This window comes from Vanacampus margaritifer, chromosome 4, assembly GCF_051991255.1.
Source record: "Vanacampus margaritifer isolate UIUO_Vmar chromosome 4, RoL_Vmar_1.0, whole genome shotgun sequence".
Lineage (NCBI taxonomy): Eukaryota > Metazoa > Chordata > Actinopteri > Syngnathiformes > Syngnathidae > Vanacampus > Vanacampus margaritifer.
In genome coordinates, this window is record NC_135435.1 from 32,673,187 (window position 1) to 32,692,509 (window position 19,323).

The following is a 19,323-nucleotide window of genomic DNA, read 5'->3' on the forward strand; positions in this document are numbered from 1 at the left end:
CTTGTGGAACAAAATGTACTTGGGGGGGAGGTTGTGAAATACTCTAGTACAAGTCAAAGTACTTGTGGGGAAAATACTTGAGTACAACACAGACAACAACACACTCACATTTTCACACACACACATGACAAGATGCAGATGAGCATTCTTTGTGTGACAGGATGTGACCCTTGACCTCCACACATGGGACGCTTCCCAAGCACACACACACCAAGTGTGTGTGTTTGGTGTGCTGCCTGTAATCAATTGTGAACGTGAGAACATGCTCATGAAATCTGCTCCTCTCATGTCATTGAGCTCTCATGTATTCTCAGTCGCAATCACGTCCTGCCTGTCGTACTCTCATGCACTCATCCTCTCATGCGTTGCTCGTCTCGCGGGAGGACTCTTTTGTCTGTCATCGTCACCGTCGTCCTGTTTTGTCAACACGGAGGACGTTCAAAAGCGCAAACTGGCCACATGGCGCTCGCGTCTTAGCGTGTTCACGTCTTGGCAGAGCGTGGCTGGCGTCTAGGGTTATTTTAGTTCACAAAAACTACAACTGAAATTCAAAAAAACGATTTTGTTAATGAACGCAATTCTGTGAAAGCATTCTCAAGAGGGACACGCACACACACACTCACTGCTGTCTCCAACAACCTGTGAGGAAATGTCAGAGCAGCCAGAGGACACGCATCTGTAGACACTTAACTGACTGTGTGTGTGTGTGTGGGGGGGGGGGGGGCACCATTGGGGGAAAAATGATAAGCATTGTGAAGCTACTAAGTTGTCAAAAAATCTGACAGGACTTTCAATTTGCAACATGGATGTGGTGGGGGGAGGGACGGCAAAACCACCCCAAGCGTGTGTGTGTGTGTGTGTGTGTGTGTGTGTGTGTGTGCATGCATGTATTGGGGTCATTTGGGGGCGTTGTTCCAACAGGAAGTTCAAAACAGGAAATTACATCCGATTTCTTTCTATGTTTGGATTTCTGGCATCCAGTCTTGTCAAAATGGGGACGTGTGTGTGTGTGTGTGTGTGTGTCGTTTGTGTGCGCTTGCCATGTGTTGTATTCCCTTAATATTTGAGTTTCCCTCTTTTTTTTCTTTTCCAACTAAAAATATACACATACGCACTGCTGGGAAAGACACACACACACTTGAATAGTGACTTTGAATTTGTCGTGTATTGTTTGACGCGTTCAAGACATGTTTTTTTAACAAGGTTTTAGATTTTTGCATGACAAATTGTCTTGCCAAGTCCAAAGTTTGCCGACATGACCGATAAAGAGTGCAAAAGTTTGTCAGCAACAAACATGAAAGCATAAAAGAAAAGAAACATTTGTGAAAACTTTTTCAAAGCAAAGTGATGAGAATTTGTGCAGGATGACCTCAAGTGACCTTTCTTGGACTTCAGTCCCATCCATTTGCAAAATGAAATCTGAAAATGTCCAAATATGTCTGCAAAAGGAATCGATTGGATGTGAAGACAAAAAGTCCCAGCGTCGCTTTTGCGTGATTTGCAAGATCGATGAAACCGAAAGACGTTTGTTCTTCTTCTTTGTTGCTTTCTCTTCTTTCCATTCAATCAACTTTGAAGGACTTATTGAGCGAGGGTCCGAGCGCCCGCCGCTGCGCACATTTCGGACATTGAGCAGGCCGGCCCAGCGCCGGCGAGCGGCGTCTTTCTCTCCACGCCATCTTTTCAAAGGCGCTCCCAGTCGGAGTCGAACCTTTTCCATCCCGTTTGCCGGCTGCTCGTCCCGGACGGGGGATGCCCTCCATCTTGGTTTTTGTTGTGCCTCCCGTGGCCTCCGATTGGGGAAATCTTGCCCCTCGGGTCAAAGACGGCGCATGCAAAATGGTCGCCGTCTCACGTCGATGCAACTCGGAATCCCGTCCATGTTTTTGACTTTGCTCTTCACATTCCCGCCCGTTTGACGAATTGGAGTGAAAATGCGCGTTACGGACGAGCCTTCCAACCACCTCAGCGACTTCCAGCCACAAATAGCGAAGCCCACCAAGATGAGGGGGTCTTCCACGTATTCTCCCCACTGACTCACCACCAGATTTGATTGCATCATCATTATTATTATTATTAACAGTAATAGAGTGGAAAGTTGTGACGGCTGTGCGGGTTCGACGCGGACCCAAAAGCCACGAGGAAGACCGGTGTGGGAATCCAAGTAAGATGTGATGACACAAAAGAGTTGAGTGAGGTTTGAGTGCGGGAGGGGTCCAAAGCAGGTGAGGGCTGGAGGGGGCGGGGTCAGAGGTTCCACGAGCAATCTTCCGCAGGCGCCTCAAAAAGGCCACAAGGTCGCCAAACCGGCGTGAAGGTCAGACTTCTGCCAATAGCTGATGCGTTGCAGGTGCGAGTGAGCCGCCGGGAAAAAAAGCGGCAAGGAACTGGGCCCGCCAAAATAAAAGCTGCTGATGAATATTGACTTTGCAAGTTCATTTTTAGTCTGCGGCCTTCAATCATCTTCTTGCGCTTCCAAGAGAAAAAAAAGTGAGTCTGCAGTCCTGGATCCGGTCCTAATAAATGTCAAGTGGGTGTGGGGGGGGGGGGGGGGGTTGTGGGGGGGCTGCAGCCCTTTGAGACGCTTTTGTGATTCCGGGCCATGCAAATCAACTTGACTGGACTTCTTTTTTTGGGGGGGGTTGAACTTCTTTATGCAGCCACTTGGATCAGCAAATGTGTAACAAGTACTTTGCGGTGTGGAAAGTCGCCGCTCGGCAGTCTTGACAAGTTAGCCAGCGAGTGGACGAGTTTTGGGACGTTTTACTGGCTTGTTGTGGTCCCGCGTGTGTGCACGTGCGTGCGTGTGCGCACGTGCACGTGTGTTCCTGGTAATCCTGCTTGGCCCTCACAGACAAAAGCTGCGTTTGTTTTGGGCGGTGCACCACACGGACAGAACAAGAGGTGGGGGCGTACGTGTGTGTGTGCGTGTGCGTGTGTGTGTGTGTGTGTGTGTAGGCGGGCTCGACTTTCCCAGAACAGCGTGTTCCGAAAATGTGTGATGGATTTTCTGCTGGAGTGTAAACGGCTCAGCCCACAAATGTCACTCTTGATCTTCATCACGTATCAATTCATCGTCAATAGAAGAGCACAAAACAAGATGGCGGACGTCCGGACAGGACGGACAGGTACGGACAGGACGTCCGGTCAAAGGACAAACTTTACATCTTTTGTGCAGTTTATGTCAAAGATCACAAACGATTTGTGAAGGTGGGAAAAATAAATCAATAAAAAACAGTAAAATACAAGCAGTTGAGGGCGGACCCCGCCTACTGCCCCGAGCCAGCTGGGATAGGCTCCAGCAACCCCCGCGGCCATTGTGAGGACAAGCGCTTAAGAAAATGGATGGATGGATAACAGTAAAATGAATACAAATATAAATAATAAAAAATAAATCAAAATGGAATACATGAATACAAAATAAGAAATGAATAAAACTAAACGAAACAAATGAATTCAAGTAAACGAAAGAGGACGGCTTGACATTTCAAGCGACGTCGCCACTGACGACTGCGAAGGCCCCGAGCAGATTTCAGTCGCATGGCAACACGTACAAGCTGAAATGGGATTGGACCAAAAAACAGCAGCACCAAAAGTCAAGTGAAAAAGTCAGACTTTGAGTCTCGTCGTCTCGCTGATGTCACAAATTTGAAGAGCGGCCATGTTTCATGTTTCCTTTCATTTGAAACAGAAAAGCGGCGTGGAAAAGCCAGCGCAGACAAAACACACGCCGCAAATCAACAAGTGCGAGAAATGTCACGAGAGTTGACAAGTTTCATCGAGATTGTCAATTCACAAAAGTGCTTTTTCATTTACAGCTTTTCGAGCGCTGCACTTCCAGCAGGATTCACTTTTGGAAGGAAGTCCGGATGTGTTGGACGTCTTCTGCCGCAAGACGCGAAGAGCTGCCGGGAAGAAGGAAAAAAAAAAAGTTGGCCATTTTCCTGTCATCAACATCTCTAGCGTTGACGGCGTCCGCACCTGACTGAGCAGGTGCCACGCTCTCGAACGCACCACCCGCCACCCGCCACCCAGGAAATCCCTGACCCGGTGACCTCAATCAGCCGCCAAGTGGACCAGCAGAAGCTTGCGTGCGGACGCCCTCGGGACGCTTTGTCCTCGGGACGCTTTGTCCTCATGACGCGTCACATGACCGGCGGCGACCCGAGGACAAAGCGTCCCGGGGGGGGGGCGTCCGACACGCATCGGTGATGTCACGCTAATGAGCTCATTTCCCGCGTGGCCAGCGCTGATGGCGGCAGGAAGTGCAAGTCAACCCTTCAGCAAACAACAACAACTATTGACATTCAACTTCCTGTCAATCAGGAAGTTGAATGTCAATTGTTGTTGTTGTTTGCGTGTATTTGCATGAAGTGTGTGTTTCGCGTGAGGCGTGTGCGTGCGTGCGCATTTGAGTCCCATGTAGCAGGAGGTTTGCGCTAACGAGCTAACTTGGCACGTCTGCAGGGATGATGTCAGCGTGTTCACCAGGAAGTGGAGTCAAGCGGGGGGTGGGCGGGGCTCTCGTTAGCGAACGTCGACAATAGCTCGCTTGGTTAGCCATTAGCGGCGAGCGGTAAACAACGCATTGTCTGAGCCAAGTTGCCTCGTTAGCATCATGTGACACAAAGACCGCCGCGGATGATCACGGGGAGGACGGCAGAGGGCCGGACGGGGGTCCGCGGGTCCTTTCACAAGCACGAGCAGAAGACCTGACCGGCACGCAGGAAGTGCCAGGGAACATCCTGCTGTCAACTTCCTGTCCATTGAGATTGACAGGAAGTGCCAGCGACGACAGGAAGCAGCTTTCAACTTGATTACGTATGATGGGCAAATGCTGCATTCGAGGAACGTGGGAAGTCGGACTTTTTCCCCTTCAAACCAGGAAGTGCGACTCGCAAAGTCGGAAAAAGAAAAACTTCCACCGACGTCGCTCTCTCGTGGCGGAAAACAGCGTGAATAGCAAAACACAATTTACTTGAGTAGAAAACTTTCTTCATTGCTAAATATCAGGGATGCGCGATCATTTTATCGGCCAATTTGACGTCAGGCTCCTCCCCTGCCAGAGAGGTGACATTCCACGTCTCCAGAGCTCGCTTCGCTAGCCGGGGGTCGGACCGCCAAGGACCACCCGGCCTACTGCGCACCCGACCCCTTTGGCCCCTCCCACAGGTGGTGAGCCCATGGGAAGTTTATTTTATTTCGCTAATGAAAATGATGTTTTCAATTTTAGTGGGAGCTATTTTGCTAGGCCTTCGTTCAGACAGGAAGTGTCTTGGATGGAACTTCCTGTCATTGGGAACGATGCGGTTTTGAGGGAAAGCCGCTGCCACGAACGACATCGCCGGCCGGCGCCGCCCGCCTTCCTTTGTGGGCCGCTCGCCGCGCCACAAGCAAACGTATGCATCGCAAAAAGGAGAAGAAGTCAGCGTGCTCAAGTGTTTGGGCGCCATCTAGCGGCGAGGATCCCAAGTGCAGGTTTTTGGCTGGCGTTCTCTTACCGAGTTTGCGTGAAAATGAAGAGCGAGTGCAGGCGTCACGTGACGGCGGCAGGCGGGAGTGCCAAGACTTGGTGTCAAAGGTCCAACATTCCCGCCCGCGCCCGCACATTCTTTTTTTCTTTTCTTGTCTTCGGCAGGCGAGGAAGCAAGATGGCCGATGGCAGATGTTGGCCAGCCCGCGCTCATCAAAAGCTGGACGGCAGATGCCAGCCAAGACGCCGAGCGGCCCGTTTGGGTTTCATCCTCCCAAAAATGGGCAAATGCGCTGCCAATGAACCTGACGATATCCGTTTATATGCAAGGACTTGCTTTTGTATTTTGATCACACGTTTGAATGTTTGCTTCATGTCAAGCTTTTATGAGCGCGGCTACATTTATTAGCGCCGCCGCAACATAATTGCGCCCGTGTGTGTAAGAACACGCACACACATTTACAGATGAAACACATGCTGTGTTACTTACGATGACGTGTGAGTACCGATACCAGCTTTGGCTGCCAGTATCGGTCTTATTTGAAGGTATCGGCGCTCGCCACAGTGAGCAATCGCATTTTCGGCCATTTGTGAGGGACGAAGTGGCGGCCCCTCCTCGGGCACGCTTGCTGATGGGGCTTGAGCGATTTCCAGCACAGACTCCAACTTTTTGGGTGATTATTGATTATTTTATTGCAAATATGAATCCAAAACCTTGCAGTATTTATCATTTTTATGCTGACAATTGATATCACTTTTTGATTCAAACTATTTGAAATCGGCCAAATCGGATTGAAAGTCAAAGCGCCATTTTAGGGCCCTTTTTTCTTGTGTGAACCCCCCAAGCCGTCACTCCCCCGTCTCACAATATGAATGGTCCCTAAATGGTTTGCAAAATGATTTGAAGATGTTGCTGTCAAGCGTCCGCCATCTTGACCTTGCGAACTTTCTTTTCTTGCTCCGCTTGATTTTGATGCACGCCAGAAAGTCCTCAGCTGGTTTGTCTCGTCTTTGGGCCCAAAAAGGTTCCGGCTTGTCAACATGCAGACGCAAATCTTCTTTTCACGCGCTCGTCTCCCTTCAAGGCCACTTTGACTCAAACAAGGACGGACGGATGTGATGCACTTTGACCTTGGAGTTGACCTTGAATTTCTTTGCCGCTCTTTTCTTACATTTCTTCGACGTCCTCCGGCGCTTGCGTCCATTTCCGTCAATCTTCCGTTGGCGGTCTCGCATCTGGCATTTGGCTTACGCGTTTTTAGCAGGAAAGCCCCCACTTGGTCCAGATCTCCCGGGGACGAGGGGGGGGGGGATCCCAAGGTCTTTTCAGGCCTGCCGGAAGACGCAATCCTTGCAGCGCGTTCTTTCCTCAGCAGGGACGTGTCCAGGAGCCATCTGGAGCATCTGGCCGCGCCACCTCACCCGGACTCGGACCGAGACTCGAACCCTGAGCACAGACACTCACTCGCATCCGGGACCTTGCACTTTGGGTCTGGTGATTGGCTACAACTTTCTTTGTAATCTCCTGAGGCCGCTCCCTCCTTTTTGCTTCTTCTGCTGTCGTTCAAACGCCGTGTCGGCAAATGGCGAATTCCGGAACACATCGTCGGCCAAAGTTTTTCAAAGTTTCAAAGTCACAATTCTTTCCTATCTTTTCTTCGGACAGGATCTTTTTCTCAAGACCTTTTTTTTTTTTTTAACTACCATTAAATTTGATCATGAACTCATTTACTCCCCAAAACGTGTAAATATGTGTCCCAAAGACGTCTTTATACGTTTTTAATGTTTTTTATGCTCGAGCATACAGAAGGCTTTGCTGCAGCCTCTCAACTGAAAAGAACGCTTGAAGCAATGGTAGCTATTACAAAAACGGCCAGCAGGTGGCAGCAGAGTATAAGAGATCAACCAGGGCCTTGTTGCAAAAAAACTCAATCACTCACAATTCTAAACAGATTTGTGAATAATGATGAAAGTTAGCGATATTGCTGCAAAACGGAAACAGATAGAAATATACTTTTTTTTCCTGATGAAAGAAGAGACTGTAAACGTTCTCTTAGAAAGTTCCATGTTTTTGTAGCAATAGAACACAACGTTCTGTGGCCCTTGCAAAATCAGTCCAAATCCAGTCAAACAGCCGGGAGCAAAGGGGGCTGCTTCAGTCAAAATGGCTGCCAGTCAATGAGTTCATGTTCTTTCTTGTATTCACTTTTTCCCGAACGCCGCCTTCCTTCGCTCTTCACTGCGTCGTTAGTCCAAAAAAACAAAAGTCCGTTGCTTGTCAGCTTTCGTCGTGGCGTGCGCGCTCGTCATTTGCAAAAACATGTTCAAGAAAAATCTTTGGGCTTTTTCATTTATTTGAAAAGGGTTAGGGTTAGGGTTATTTGATTGAAAAGCGCGTTGGAAAACGTTTTGTGTTTCCCAAAAACGTTTTGATGGACTGAAGTTTGTGCGTATCTCGAATCCGCGCGTGCACGTGCAGCGAATGAAGCAAACGTGCGCACTTTGAAGGTCGGCCTTGCGAGCGACCTCGTGCAAGTCTGCCAGATGTGAGCAGGAAAACGATTCAAGGTTCCGTCAACAGCGGGAACGTTGTGATCCTCAACGTGCTGCCTTCAGGCCCCGCTTTATCACCGCGCGTGCGTGCGTGCGTGTGCGTGCGTGCGCACGTGCGCATCTGACATGTCGCTGTGCGGCGTGTTGAGAAAGAAACTCCGCTCTCGTTTTGCCGTCGAAGCGCTTTGAGGTCAACGTTGGCAGTGCTCGGGTTCGGCGGCGGCGTTTGACGCTCACGACGCATCGTTGTGTCGTGAACAAGATTGTGGGCATCAATATATGATGAAGAAAATGGGACTCTCCGACTCCGACATTTGTCTCCAATGCTTACAAAACACTACAGACACTTATTTTCATGCTTTATGGTTATGTACTCCGGTTATGTATTTGTGGACTAAAGTCTTAGAAAAACTTTGCGCTATTTTGGACTGTAGGATACCTTTATCTCCAAACTTGTGTTTGCTACGTGACCTAACAACAACTGACTTAGCACATAAACAATTTCAATCTACACTTGTAGCCCAATAAACAAACTCTGAATATCGACCAATGGTCATAAATCACATTTTAATGGAAAAAATATCGGCCTCAAATAAAAAAACAAATATCAAAATTCATAGAAATATGGTCTACGTATATAGAATATTGTAACCTAATTCCGGTTACTTAATTCTGCCTGTTAGCGAGAGCCACCACATCGTGATAACTTACTTTGATGTTTCTGCATTTGGCAGTTTGTAACTAATGGTTGTATTTTTATAGTCAGGAACCCGGTTGCTGCCAACGGGATCGAGCAGATTCACCTCCAATGGGCACTAAGGGCTAATATTCGGATTCACTGCATGCCAGGGGACTAACTCTACAGGTGCTGCCCCCCCCTGGTTGGGCGTGGGCGGGTCTGCCCCTCTGTTGGCTGCTGGGTGGCGGCTGCGTCTTGGTCGTTCCCTGGGTCTCGTGGGGGGTGCTGTGTTGCGGGGCTCTCCCTGGTGTTCGGGGCGGCGCCGCCCCGGCGCGGTCCGTCGCTCTGGGTCGCGGGTGCCCTCTCCGCGCCGCTGCCCGGCCCCTCTTCGGCGCAGATGCCTGGGTGCGGTGTGTCCCCGGGGTCTGATCGACGGCTCCCCTCTTTGGTGGAGATTTTCATGCATGCCAGATCCACCAATCCAGCGTCTATCCAAACTCAGACACAATTTGTTTCTCCCTCGGGTCATTGATTGGGTGGAGGCGGGTGTCTGTGGATCTCACTCTGCTTCGTCTGTCCTTTCTACCTTTCCTCAGTTTCTCCTTCGGGCCCTTGAGGTCTCCCTGATTTGTTGGAATTTAGATGTCTCTGGGGTTGGTGAAGGACTCGGGTTAGTGGCCCGGTGGGTGATGTCTGGTCGGTTCTTTGTTCCCTCTTCGGGTCTCCTGGCGGCCCCACGACTCTGGCTGGATTTTGAAGTGTTCGGTTTAGGTGAACGGTATGGGAATTCTTTTTTTCTTTTTACACGCACGCACGCACGCACGCACGCACGCACACACACACACACACATACCAAAAAAATAAATAAAAATAAAAATAAAAAGGGAGAACAATGATGATGACATGTCAAATGATCAATACTGAGCTCTCCCCCCCCCCAAAAAAAAAGATTGTGGGCAGGCAGGTTGGCCACATCCAAGAAAGTCACCATTTTGTAGGAAATAAAAGCTCATGTTGACGAAATTGGCTCGGCCGGGTCACATGTCACTGTCGAGTGCTCTTATTGGCTGACGTCGTTTTGCTGTGGCGATGACAACATGTTTTTGGTTTTGCGTCGCGGACCTTCCGCCACATTTTCCACACCTTTGGATGCATGAAAAACACAAGCTAAAGCAGGGGTGGGCAAAGTGGGTCCCTCCTCCAACACAGCTGATTCCAATCCACAGGATTGTCATGCAGAGCTTGCTGAGGAGTTGATCTCACACTCTAAAAACCGTTGGGTCCAAAAGTAAGCCAATTATGGATCCAAAATGGACCCAAGCACATTGGAGTCAAGAAACGGGTCTTTCGGTGTCAGCCCGCTCCTAAATATTGCTGGCATTCTTCACTGGGGTCCAAAAATGGGCTTGTTTTGTTGAAAACAAGCCAGCCAGAAAGTTCAAAGCTCAAATGGAGGATCGAGGAGCGATCAAGGAGGGCTCCATTTTGGACCCAACCGTTTTTACACCGTATGAATCAGCTGTGTTGGAGAAAGCTGCAGGACTCCGGTGGTTCCGGTTTGCCTACCCCTGAGCTAAAGGTTAGCAAGGACACAGTAGAGAAAATCGCCAGCGCGAGAGCCAGCAAACGCACGCACGAACGTCTGCGTGGCCAAGCGGGACCCTCGGCTAACGCGCTAGCTTGTAGCATCGTAGCCACTTGCTGAAATCAAGTTGAATTTGCGCTAACGAAGATGCGGACGGATGTCACGCCGCCGCTCATCAGCCTCTCGCTATTAGCATGTAGCATGTAGCGCTGAAGCTTACCTGAGCAGCTGGTGTGAGCGCTAATCTTTAATCCCGCTCGTGAGCAGCAACACGCGTGTCCACACACACACACACACACACACACTTGTACTTATATAATTGAGAGGACATCCATAGACATAATGCATTTGCTAGCCCCTCCCCCTTTCCCCAACCATCCAAAATGATTGGTTACCCCCATTCCTTACCTTAACCTCAACCATCAGCCAATTCAAACCCAAACTCCAAAACCGAGTCTTGACCCTCAAAAAGAGGTCTTGAGTTGTGAGGACCGTCCACAACGTCCTCCATCGGTTTTGGTCCTCACAATGTAGTATGTACGAGTACACACACACACCTGCTGATCTGGGTGTCAGTGTGTCATCGTGTGTGTTTGTGTGTCTGAATGTTCATTTGTATTTGTGTGTGACACACACGCACAGATGCACAGTGCGTGTGTGCGCGTGTGTTTGTAGATAGGACAGCACACGCGGGGCGGGGCTGGAAGAACAGCGTGTGCGCTATATAAAGCTTGCGAGCGCGTGCCAAGCGTTCAGTCCAGTGAGGAGGAGGAAGAGGAGGCAGGCGCCGGCGTGAGTGTGCACAGCAGCAGCAGCAGCAGCCGCAGGCAGGCAGGCATCTTTTGGCGGCATTTGAGTGTCGGCCATGGACGCGTGGGCGCTGGCAGGGTGGGCGGCGGCGTTGGCGTTGGCGTGGGGCCTGATGACGAGGGGCCTGATGACGAGGATGCTGGCGCGCGTGCTGGACCGGCGTCAACAAGACGAGACGGACGAGAGAAAGCCGGACAGCAAACTGCTGGCGACCTGCAACAAGGCCGTCGTCATCACAGGTAACAAACTTTTGCCGTGCGCGCGCGCGTTTGAGTGACGGACAAGACGAGTCCACTTTATGCTCATTCAATCTTTGGCCCAATTTGACTTTGATCTGTGCACTCGCAACATGCGCGTGCGTAAGAATTGAAAAAAAAGAGAGAAAAAAACTGAGCGTGTGTGTGCGTGTGTTAATAAGTAAGTGTGTTTTGGCCAATTGTGTGTGTTACAAGTGTTTGTGTGTGTGCGTGTTTTAATGTCAACTTCTGCAACTAAGCATTATTTGAATTATCGGATAATCGGTCAATAAATCATCTGACATGTTTCATGACTTTATTGCCAAACGATTGATCAGAAAATGCACAAAGAAAATTGGATGATGATTCACTTCCTGGTTTGGGTCACATGAGGTGAAGAAAATCGGCAAAAATGTTGATCGTTGCTCCTCAAAATCAAAACAAAGGTTTGATTTGGATTCACATCAACATAATCATCATCATCAAGATCAGATTTCATAGAACACGAATGAAATTTGACAATTTGGACAATTTCAAACGATTCAGTCGCGATTGATCAACAATAAGTTCATTTTGTTGCCAATTAATCGATGAATTGTTTACTCAATGTACGCATGCAACAATCGTGGATGTGCGTCTTCACAAATCTTTTCATACGTCGTCTCCAAATAGGCTCAATTTGGCTGCTAGTGGTGCGTGCGTGCGTGCGTGCGTGCGTGCGTGAAACGTTCATATCTTTGACTCTTTGTCCCTACTTGACCTTGAGTAGATCAACACAATCTGTGCGTGTGCGTGCGCGCGTGTGTTGGAGGGGGAGGGAGGTTCATCTTTACTACTATCATTCAAACTTTACACACCAACTCTTTAATCATTCACCAGTACGGCGTGCAAAAGACGCACGCGCACGCGCAATTCCTCCGAACTGATACATTTGTAATCATTGGCCAACACACACGTACACAAACGCACACACGACTAAAGCTGACTCCCGCAATCATCACAATCACAAACTCACACCTGCAACACACACTCGCAAGTGTCATTCCTCACTAAACCACAGAGGGCGCTTTCGCATTGACACTTTTAGGTCAGCTTGACTTCACGCGCCCACCTGAGTGACCAAAACAAAACCCCCAAAAGCGTGAGCACATGTTTCGCGCGTTGCATGGCGGGAAGCGGAGTGGCAAGAAACAACGCGTTTGACGTGAGGTTCGATGCTTTTGCACATTTAGAGAAGCAAATGGTTGATTCTTGTTGCGTTCGGATTTTGTCGCCGAATCTGCGCTTCTGGGAATCTTATTGCGTGAAATGCGGCGGTGATGTGACGTGGCCATTTCCCGCCCCGCCCCCTTCCAGGCTGCGACTCCGGCTTCGGGAAGGCGACGGCGCGCCACCTGGACCGGCTTGGCTTCCGGGTGTTCGCCACCGTGTTGGACGGCGCGGGCGAAGGTGCGAGCGAGCTGCGGCGGACGTGCTCGCCGCGACTCACGCTGCTGCAGTTGGACATCACGCAGCCGCAGCAAGTGCAGCGGGCGCTGGCCGAGGTTCGAGAGCGGCTGGGACCGCAAGGTAGGCTAAGCTCCGCCCACCCGGGACGCCCCACACTCGCTCGCTACTTTCTTTCACTTTTCATCTCACGCTGCTCACACCGGCTGCTGTCGTCTCACGTCTGATGTCTTTCCGTTGCTCTCATTTCCATCCCGCCACAATGATTTGCATTTTCCCCTCAAAAATGTTTGTCATCGTATTTCTGGCACTTTTGAGTGACTCGCCTCAAAACGTAATGAGAGCAAATGGGCAGAAATGTTGACGTCGCGATCTCCTCTTCCGTTCACAGCCGACAAATTCGTTTGGTTTTGTTTGTTTTTAAACTAAGAAACATAACTTGTCATCTGACAATAAACACAAATAATCAGTCCTAGTAGCGACCATTTAAAAATGAAGCTGCTGCCGTCACAAAATGACGGCCGATGAGCAGCAAAAGCATCAACTTGGATTATGACTGGACTGCCAACAAGCGACTGAAGGCAGAGGGCGGCCATCTTACGTTGCCGCTTTTACTGACAACGTCGTTCTTCCTTTTTCTTGAAAAGCGTCTGATTTTGAAGCCTCCCCTGGCGTCAACTTGAAATCTCAAAATCGGGACTCACAACGTTTACATTTTGCAGTGATTATTATTATTATTTTATTTTGTTTGATGGGCTTTATTTTCACTTGATTGCTGAATGACAACATGACGCAGACCAAACTTTTGAGTAGTTAAACCTACAAGAGAAAATGAAAGGTCTTGTTGGTGTAGCGTGTCGGCGTTATTCTCAAATCCTAAATTTTCTTCTTTCTTTCCCACTCGACAGCGCGTGTTGCGTAACTCAAGACAACCACGGGACTTTTACAAGCGACATGAGTTGTTGCCCTTTCAACTCTGCAGCAGATACAAGCTCAATGCGCGCGCGCGTGTGTGTGTGTGCGCGCGCGTCAGGTCTGTGGGCTCTGGTGAACAACGCGGGCGTGTGCGTGAACTTCGGCGACATCGAGCTGTCGCAGATGTCCAACTTCCGCGGCTGCATGGAGGTCAACTTCTTCGGGACGCTCAACGTCACCAAAACGTTCCTGCCGCTGCTGCGACGAGACAAAGGCCGGCTGGTCACCGTCTCCAGTCCCGCCGGTACGCCAAGCCAAACGACTTTGACACTCATTCAACAACATGGCTTCTTCTTCTTTTCTTTTTTACCAGTCATGATTGAATTCACGAATACCATCAATATAATGAGTAGAATATTTAAACCTATTATAAATCAGGTGCGTTACGCGTGCTCCCTCTAGTGGCACACGAAGGAATCACTGCCCAAGTCCACTTCAAGTGGATTTCACTTTTCACTATTTGCATTGAATGTGTAGTACATTTGCCATTTTCAGTCAACCGTTATTCATCCTCATCTTCATCCTCATCTTCATCCTCATCTTCATCCTCATCCTCAAACTCATCTTGATCTTCATCTTCATCCTCAAACTCATCTTCATCTTCATCTTCATCTTCATCCTCATCTTCATCCTCATCTTCATCCTCATCCTCAAACTCATCTTCATCTTCATCTTCATCCTCATCTTCATCCTCATCCTTATCTTCATCTTCATCTTCATCCTCATCCTCATCCTCATCCTCATCTTCATCTTCATCCTCATCCTTATCTTCATCTTCATCCTCATCCTCATCCTCATCCTCATCTTCATCTTCATCCTCATCCTCATCTTCATCTTCCCGCCGTGCAGGCGACCAACCCTTTCCGTGCTTGGCTGCGTACGGAGCATCCAAAGCGGCACTCAACCTTTTCATGGACACGCTGCGACACGAAGTGGCGCCATGGGGCGTCCACGTCTCCACCATCCTCCCTTCGTCCTACAAGACGGGTGAGGACGCTGGATCGCCACCCGACACACATGCCAGCCACACCAAGCCGCGCGTGCCACATGCCAAGGGGCGCACGACACGTCACTCGCAACATGACAGTCGCATCAGCCAATCTTTTTCAAAGCCATTATTCGATCGATTATTCAATTCATTTCATCCACAGTTAAATTGAGTGGATAGAAGAATTTTGAATTTTTTAATCTTCTATCCATATGCACTATTAAACCATCACAACGTTAGCCTATGCTAAATGGTTAGCAAGCGCGATTAGCATTAGCTACCACTTCATGTAAACAAACACCAACTAGCATTTCGTTGACACTTCCAGACGATGCTTCCTTATTCCCCGAGTTTTTGTGCTAACATTGTCGTCGGCATGGCGACCAGGTCATTGCAGCGACACGGCGTACTGGGAGGCCCAACACCAGCAGCTCCTGGGCTCGCTTTCCCCGGCGCTTCTGGAGGACTTTGGCGAGGACTACGTGGGCGAGACCAAGGAACTGTTCCAGCACTTTGCCCGCCACGCCAACCCGGACCTCAGCCCCGTGGTGGACGCCATGGAGCGGGCGCTGCGGGACCCGCAGCCGCAGGCGCGCTACTTCGCCGGGCCCGGTGTGGGCCTCATGTACCTGGTCAGCGGCTACTTTCCCGCCACCCTCCGGAACCGATTCCTCCAGAGTCTTTTCCTCAAAAAGAGGTTGGCGCCGCGGGCGCTCAGAAAGGAGGCCGCCGCCGCCGTCCTGGGGAAGGAGGCCGCCGCCCACCGCCGCCACGATGACAACAACAACAACAACAACAGCGAGGAGGAGGCGGACAAAGTCAAGTAACTGCCGAACTAAAGTCAGAACAGACACGGCGCTAAAGCTTTAATGACAAGCGTCGTTGACATTGACAGCTTGGGGGCGGGGCCGGCAAGACCCAGAGCCGTATATAGAGAGAGTTTGGCCAACTCTGTTTCAGCAGGGTAACAAGATGGCGTCCATCTGTCATGTGACCAGCAGAAACCGCTGAAAGCCAGTCGGCCGATCTCTCTCTATATACGGCGGTGGCAAGACCGACCAACGGACCGACCATCGGACCGACCATCGGACCGACCATCGGACCGACCATCGGACCGACCATCGGACCGACCATCGGACCGACCATCGACAAACAAACAAAAAGCTTTCAGCATTTACGTGATGTAGCAGGACACGCTTTGGCCACACGTCACACACTTTTCGCAGCACTACTAGCAAGAAGAAGCCACTGAGACGACCACTAGAACCAGCGCCATACTAGTCCTTTTTTTTTTTCAGCGCCACTTTTAATGACCTACGTTGCAATTAAACCAACCTAGTATGTAGCGTTTATACTAGTAACCCTACGAGACGTGCTGGTAGCCCCCTAGACACCACTAGTAGCACCAAAATGTCCACTAGTAGTAACGTGTACTTGACCTACTAGTGTGCCTTTTTGTAGCACTATTGAAGAATGCGAGTGTACTCGAAGTTCCGTGGACGTCGAGCAGGAAAGTTAGGAAGCAGCTTTGCTCAAATCCTTTTCGGCTGCTTTGTCACTTCGTCTTCAAGTTGTGCTTGGATTTGACCGACCGGGTCCACTTCGACCATTTTCACAACTTCAACTTGGAAATGTTGCTCGTCAAGACTCCAGAAAGTTCCACTTGCTCAAGTTCCACTTTTGGAAGCCAATCACAGGTGAAAGTTTGCCCAATTGTGCCAATGCGTCTTGACTTGCAGTTGTTCAAGGTCGGGTTCGGCTTCTTCACGTTGTGGTGCGAGAAGTGAAATCCCCTAGGCGGTATTGTGACCCGTTTTGGGCTTTTTACTGGTTCTGACCAAGTCCTTTTTCAAAATAAAATACTGCCCAGGGTTAAGAAGTACAAGTGACTAGCGGCGCAACGTATCATTATGAACTATATGCCACAGAGGAGGCGGGACTTCCGACTTTCGGGGTTTTCGCCCATCAACTTTGTTTCCGTTTCCGGTTTGCGACGACGTGTGGGCCGCGTCCCAGTAATTGCGCTTCCGCCTTTGTGCCCCTCGGGAGGCCGCGAGGCCGGGTGTCGTGTCTGTCTCAGTGTCGGAAGCATTTCAGATAAGCCGAGACGCCCTCCCGTTGATGAGCGGGGGCGCAGGGGTGCGGGTGCGAGTGTTGGAACGCGGCCAGCAGTGGCCGCAAAAAACGGCGCCGGAAGTTCGTGGCATCGACACCATTCTGATATGTCAAGGAAGCTGAAATGCGCTTAGGCTAACTTCAAAATAAAGTTGACCAATCCAGTAATACATTGACGGCAATGCAAATAGCCTTAGTACACTTTTATTTTGAAATCCGCTCACGTCGTGGCGTGATGGCTAGCTTGACTTCCCTTTTAGACATTTAGGAGTTCTTTATCGTAGTTTTGATTGACATCCAAGTTGCGAGCAACATCAACGCAACGCTTTCCCGAACTCATGTTCAATCGCTAATTTTGGACGCTAAGAAAGCGCTAATTAGTGATGTGACGTCGTTGAATGATACGGCAGAAGTCTCCGACGTAAGTGGCTAGCGGCTAACGGTTAGCATGACCAACGAGTATCTGGCTGATAGCTGTAGGTGAGTTTGACAGCTGGTACCGGAATTATTTGAATTGTTTTGCAATATTCTGGACAAAGGCTACTTTGTGAGTCACTCTCCATGTTTAAAGGAAGGGAATGTGCCTTACTCATTCATTTTATACAACACTTTTGCCCATTAAAAGAACAACAACATTCAACTCAAAATGACAAACAATGATTTTTGGAACACAACTTTAAGCCATTCATACACATGGACCGTGTTTAAAATACGAATGTTTCTGCCTCATATTGCGCTTCAATATGTGTTCCTAAATCCTAAAGAGCTATATTGAAATTTTTGATCCAAAAAATATTTAATGGGGAAAAGTGTTTTACAAAATAAATGAAGACAAAGTATTATTGATGTTCTTGCTGATCCGAAGAAGGATCTGATCTGTGGCTTTTGTGATCCGTTGCGCCACGACGAAGTGACGCTTGTTGAGTTCTGCTTCTGCAAGACCCGCTTTGAGAAGTTTTCCAGTTGTGCTTCCTCAACTGACAGTTCTTCAAGTCCTCATTTTGGAGCTGATGCGTCCTCAGACTCGAACACGTTCGACGACAAGTTTGAGTTCTGCTTGGAGACATTTTAGTACTCGGAGTTCCGACTCTGGAGGTTCTCGTTCTAGGCTGTCGGCTTTTTCAGGTAAGTGCTTTGGGAGGTTCTGAATGGAGACTCGTGCTTGTTTGCGTCAAGTTTGGATCGCACACGTTTGATGGATGCTTCCACAAGTGGATGTTGTTGTGCAAGTTCTACAAGTGATGGAGATGTTGACAAACTTGACGTCTGTGCCGCGTCAGGAGTCTTAAATGGAGTCCCCCCAACCCCGCCCCCTCCCTTCCGACTGCCCCCATTCCTGACCCCGCCCCCTCAGCTCATTTTCACAAGCACAACAGGAAGTCACGCGGCGAAAATAAAAGCACAGCACATGATTTCCCTAACAGGAAGTGACTTTGATTTGTCAATACGCCCCGCCCACCTCCGAGAGCTTCCTGCTCCTTTTCTGGCCTGAATGTGACATCACTTCCTGTTGCTCTCTTTCCAATCAATCAACAGATTCATGTCATAGGAAACTTTCAGCACGCAAACTGTGAATTTCATATCAATACCACAAGATTGTTTTTTGTATCTCATTTTTGATAGAATTAAAGTTGTTGTTTTTTCACACACTTGTGTTGGTTTGCATGTTTGCAAAATGAACACACACACACAATTTGAGCACAAGGTGTGTTGCAACGAGGGATGTTCAATACCACTTTTTTCAGCCTGATACCAGCACGCGGAGGCGAGTCTAGGGTCGGAGGTTTAGGGGTGCTATGAAGACATTTAGGGGTGCTTGTTGGGTACTACAACGGGGGGGGGGGGGGGCGGATGGGTTACTTCCCGCTCCCAAAATGGCCATGGCAAGTCTGAGCAAAGCGAATGTAATAAAAGTTATGCAAAGGAGAAAAGGACTTGAAATATCAACATATGTCAAGCCTCATTTGTTGACAAGGCGACTCTTTTTGATACAAGAGCTCCTCAACATACGCATTGACAGTTTGCATGTTTCTGGAGTAAACCAGCTCAAAATGGACCTCGGACTTGTTTTGGACATGAAACGCACAACATATAAATGATGTTAACAGACATTAACTTAATACAGAATGATTGTTTTTTTGACTATACTTGTCTGTACTGTTGTAAAAATTACATACACATCAAAAAAAAAAATGTGCTTGAATCTACAAAATAATAATAATAATAATGCATGTACAAGTCTGTGAATGTATGAAGTACAGACACACAAAAAAACAAATAAACAAAACAAATTGACTTTAGCGCTGTTTGTGTCTGCCTTTATACATCTTGTCTTTAATACAAATACTTCAAAATGGAGCGAAAAACAATCTTATGTCCATGACCTGCTCCACGAGGCTCGTTTTTTTTTTTTTTTTTGCAGACACGCACGCACGCCACACATTTTATAGTACGCTAGCCAAT

At 48.9% G+C, this 19,323-nt stretch overlaps 1 protein-coding gene across 1 annotated transcript; it reads left to right on the plus strand.

The window, feature by feature from the left end:
• Positions 1-11,025: 11,025 nt before the first annotated feature.
• hsd11b2 (hydroxysteroid (11-beta) dehydrogenase 2) lies at positions 11,026-18,507 on the plus strand. Its single transcript, XM_077563376.1, has 5 exons — positions 11,026-11,339; positions 12,693-12,905; positions 13,816-14,001; positions 14,607-14,744; positions 15,133-18,507. The coding sequence occupies exons 1-5, from the start codon at positions 11,156-11,158 to the stop codon at positions 15,570-15,572; spliced, it is 1,161 nt and encodes a 386-aa protein (XP_077419502.1). The 5' UTR covers positions 11,026-11,155; the 3' UTR covers positions 15,573-18,507.
• Positions 18,508-19,323: the final 816 nt, after the last annotated feature.